This window comes from Terrapene carolina, unplaced genomic scaffold (assembly GCF_002925995.2).
Source record: "Terrapene carolina triunguis isolate 2854851 unplaced genomic scaffold, T_m_triunguis-2.0 Scaffold51, whole genome shotgun sequence".
Taxonomy (NCBI): Eukaryota; Metazoa; Chordata; order Testudines; family Emydidae; genus Terrapene; species Terrapene triunguis.
This window is the reverse complement of record NW_020664402.1, coordinates 1,040,353-1,044,655: the sequence shown is the minus strand read 5'-3', so window position 1 is coordinate 1,044,655 and position 4,303 is coordinate 1,040,353. Positions and strand designations below refer to the sequence as shown.

Here is a 4,303-nt window from a genome sequence, read left to right as displayed (position 1 = left end):
GCCCCCCAGCTCTGCTGGGGCCCCTCGCTCCCTGCGATCCCAGCCCTGCCCTGGAAGAAGAGCTCTAGGGAGCTGTCCTGCACTGGCAGCGCTGGCTGTTCTCCTGGGTCTCTGGTTTGGCTGGCTGGGGCTCAGGCTGGTGGGTTTGGCTGTGCCCTGAGGTCCCCTTCCCCTTCCCCTGCAGGGGCAAAGACCCAGAGTACGGCGTGGCACGGGGCATCGACTTCCAGAATGTCGCCACCATCATCAACTTCGACCCGCCGCCCTCAGTCGAGTCCTACATCCACCGGGCCGGCAGGTAGGGGCTCGGGCTGCGGGGACGGGTGGGAGGTTCTGCTCTGGTCCATATGGGCTGGTAGCACCCAGCTGGCTGGCTGTGGAGCCCCAGGGTGTCCCCAAGGGGCACTGCCCCATGGCTGGGTCTCCAGCCAGAGGCACCAGGCTGGGCTCCTCTGGCTCTCCCTGCAGTGCCCGCGTGTGTAAGGCACCTGGCTGGCACCGAGCTTGCTGGGGTCGCGCCAGCAGCAGCCCCCAAGTCAGGGGGTTCTGTCTCTAGGCTCTCGGGTCAGGTGGGGCTGGGGGGACATCAGGGGGGCCCATGGAGCTGGGAGCCAGCGCTGAGGCCTCTTGAAGTCCCTGGGGCTGTCTCCTGTGACCCAGGCCCTGCCCCATCCCATCGGCGAGGCCAGGACACCCAGCTAATCAGGCCCAATCCGGGACAGTGCCATGGGGAGGGCACAGCCCTCGCCTGGCCTCGGTACCTTCCACGGCCGGGTCCCAGCCCCTGGGGCCGATTGCCCACCCATGGGTCTGGGGGGCAGGGCGGGCGGTAGGGCTCCTCTGCGCAGCAGGGCAGGTGGAAGCTGCTGGGTCCCGAACGCCCTCTGCCAATCCCGCCTGCCCCCAACGCTCTCCCCTCTGCCCCCTGCAGGACGGCCCGTGCTGACAACCCCGGCACAGCCCTGACTTTTGTGACACACCCAGAGTGCCCCTTGCTGGCCGAGATTGAGGAGGCTCTCGCAGGAGGTCAGTGAGTGCTGGGGTTGGGGTCCTATGGGGGTGGGGAGATCTGGGCACACGGCTCGACTGGCTGCCTGGCTGGGAAAGGGTTTGAGCCATTCTTGGGGAAGGCACAGCCAGTCTGGTGGGGGCTGGGTGGGGGGGGGGGGTTCCCTGTATCTCCTGCACAGGTTGTGTCCTGCCCCAGCCCCGCCCCCACTCCTCAGGATGTGGGGGCTGCGGGTCCCGTCCTGGGCCATGGTGCCGAGGTCCCTGGTCCTGACAGGCCCCTTCTGTCCCCACAGAGAGCACCGAGCCTGTGCTGCGCCCCTATCAGTTCCGGATGGAGGAAGTCGAGGGGCTCCGCTACAGATGCCGGGTCAGTGGAGGGGGGCGGGCGGGAGATGGGCACGGGCAAAGCCACCAACCCAAAACAGCGCCCAGCCTGCCAAGTAGCCAGGGGCCGGGTGGGAAACACCCCTTCCCTCCCCCTGGGTCCCCAGCATCTGGGGGACCCTCCCCATACAGCGCTGGAGAAGGGACAGTGGGGCCCAAGGCAGCTTGCCCAGAGCGGGGGTGCTTGGAGCAGGTGCCAGGCCCTGGGGGGTTGGGGGAGTTGCCAGGGCCTATGGGGTTGAAGTCCCACCGGAGGGCAGGAGCCATGGGAGAGGGACGTGCTGGGGCCTGGGGGGCCGAGTTCTGGCCCTGTCTGTGCAGGGGGCTCTAACCTCTCTCTCTCCTCCCCCCCCCCCCCCCCCCCCCCCCAGGATGCCATGCGCTCCATCACCAAGCAGGCCATCAAGGAGGCGCGGCTGCGGGAGATCAAGGAGGAGCTACTCAACTCAGAGAAGCTGAAGGTGGGGGGCAGCAGTGAGGGGGCTGGGAACGAAGCCGAGTGCGGCCCCTCCCTCTGCAGGGAGTGAACCCTACTGCCCTGGGGGATTGGCTCCCCAGTGCGCACAGACGGGCTGGCTGCAGTGGGGCATGCCTAGGCATGGCCTTGTCTCTGGCCTGGGGGGTGGGCACCTGGCCCCACATGCGGTGGGGCAGGGCCAGAGCCTGACTCCTGCTGAAGGGAACAGGCACTGGGGGCTTGTGGGGGCTGGGGGCACGGAACCCCGGGGGCGGGGTGAGCTGCGGGGGGGCATGGAACCCTTGGGGGGGCACTGACTCGCATGATGGGCTCTGGGCAGGGGGCACGGGGCAGGCTGGTGGGGGGCAGTTCAGAGGGGCCCTGTCTCTCTGCAGCTGGGTCTGGGCTCAACCCTCACCCTCCCCCCAGACGTACTTCGAGGACAATCCCCACGACCTGCGGCTGCTGCGCCATGACCGGCCCCTGCACCCGGCCATCGTCAAACCGCACCTGCGCAACGTGCCTGAGTACCTGGGTCAGTGCCACCCGCCAGGGCTGGGCTCGCAGGTTTCCAGATGGGGGGGGGGAGGGGAGCAGGGACAGGGGCACTTCTGGGGTCCCTTGTTGCCTCTCTAGCGCCTTTCACCCAGCATGATCCCAAAGGTCCTCCAGACCCTTTATAGAGCCCCCTTATCCGGCGCTGAGATGCGCTTCTGTGGGGCAGGGTTCAGGGGCTGGTTATACAGTGACCCCTTACCCGGCACTGAGACCTGGCTCCTCTGGGGTGGGGCATGGGAGCTGGTTATACAGGGACCAGTCACCGAGTCGCAGCCCATATGGGGTGGGGCGCAGGGGCTGTTAGCCCCAGGGCACAGTCTCCTGTCAGTTTGGGGCAGGATTGGGGGGGGCCTGGCCCTGCAGCAGGGATATCCAGGGTGTTGGGTTCTCCCAGCTCTGTCCTGGCCTCGCTGGGTGGGGCAGGGAGTCCCAGGTTCAGGGCCCAGCCAGCGCCAGCTGCAGCTCCTGACCTGTCTTCTCCCCCGGCAGTGCCCCCCACCCTGCGCGCCATTGCCCAGCCCCTGCTCAACAAGCGCAAGCGACGGAAACACTTGGCCCCCAGCAGCCGCCGCCCCAGGGGGGGCTTCCAGGTGGGTGTCTGGGCTGGGCTCCTCCCCGAACCCCAGAGCACTGATGGCTGGAGGGGGCGTGATGGCTGGAGGGGGGGTTCCCCACAAAGCCTCCGGTCCCCAGCATGGCAGAGGGCCCAGGAGGGGGAGGGGCTGTGATGGTGCTCACCCAGCCCCAGGGGGCCTTATCCTAGGGACTCGGTAGCTGGCACCACCATGTGCTGGATGGGGGGGGGGTCAGACCCACATTGTAGGGGGTGGGGGAGTATTCGGGGGGACCCAAGACAGCAGGAGATTCTGGGAGCCAGTGGGTCGCAACAGCCCACGTTCTTCTTGATCCAGGGAGGCAGAGCCGCATCCGGCCAGCAGGGGTCACTGGGGAGCCAGCCCCACTGCATTGCCTGGGTATGGGGCCCCAATGCAGGGGAGGCAGCCGGTGGGGGGAGGGAGGTGGAGCCCCCCCAACTCCCAACTGCTGCCCCTAACCCCCGCTGCTTCTCTCCTAGGCCCGGGGGGGGCGCAACCCTCTGCGGAGCTTCCAGTACATGGGGAGGCGACCCCGGCGCCCAGCTAGCAAGGGGAAGACGTCCTGAGCCGTCAGCGACAGCACCTGGCTGGACTCAGAATGGACAATGTCCCGTGTGGCTGGTGCCGATTCCCCCGCTGGGCCAAGAGGAGACAAATGCTGCCCCCTGTGCCCCGCTGCCCCTTCCTGGCTCTGCTCTCTGAGCAGGGGTCTTATGGGGCACCTGTGGCGGGGCGTGGGCATCTCCTGCTGCTGGCGTCAGCCACGCCCCAGTGCCAGGCCCCGGGCACCTGAGTGTGGCTGTGGGGAGGGGGGGCTGGGGCCAAAGGGTTGCAGACGGCAGCTGACCCCAATAAAGCTCAGTGCTGGCTCCACACGGCTGGGTCTCTCTCCTGGGGCTGGGCTGGGCTGGTCCCCTGGAGGCACTGGCCAGGACACAGCTGGGGGTTGCTCTGAGCAGCCTGGAGGAGGGGGAACTGCTCCGTCCTCTCACCCCCGGCCTGCTCTGGGTGGGACGCTGGGCTGGAGGGGTGGGGGCTGGATGTGAATGTTGGGTGGGGTGTCTAGCCAGGCCTGGTGCAGTGCTGGCCCCTCTGCCTAGCTGAGAGTGCCAATGCTCATCCCACGGGCTGCCGTAGGGGGTGGAACCGTGTCTGGCTCCCGGGAGGACGTGCCTGGAGCCTGGCTCAGTTCAAACCCCAGGTGCATGCTGGCCCCTCCAGGGGACACTGCTGTGGCAGTGTCCAGCAGCACACATCACTGGGGGCTTTGGCAAACCCACTTTGCACGGTGGCCTCG

The 4,303-nt window shown here is 68.0% G+C and overlaps 1 protein-coding gene across 1 annotated transcript in view; it reads left to right on the top strand.

Moving 5' to 3' along the window:
• The window catches only part of LOC113407679 (probable ATP-dependent RNA helicase DDX56), a 7,296-nt gene extending 3,643 nt beyond the window's left edge, over nt 1-3,653 (top strand). The window contains exons 5-11 of the mRNA XM_026657043.1: nt 185-298; nt 932-1,026; nt 1,305-1,378; nt 1,767-1,856; nt 2,282-2,387; nt 2,900-3,000; nt 3,486-3,653. Coding sequence (XP_026512828.1) covers nt 185-298; nt 932-1,026; nt 1,305-1,378; nt 1,767-1,856; nt 2,282-2,387; nt 2,900-3,000; nt 3,486-3,572 — 667 coding nt within the window. The 3' untranslated portion in view covers nt 3,573-3,653. The remainder of the gene's footprint in view (nt 1-184; nt 299-931; nt 1,027-1,304; nt 1,379-1,766; nt 1,857-2,281; nt 2,388-2,899; nt 3,001-3,485) is intronic.
• Nucleotides 3,654-4,303: the final 650 nt, after the last annotated feature.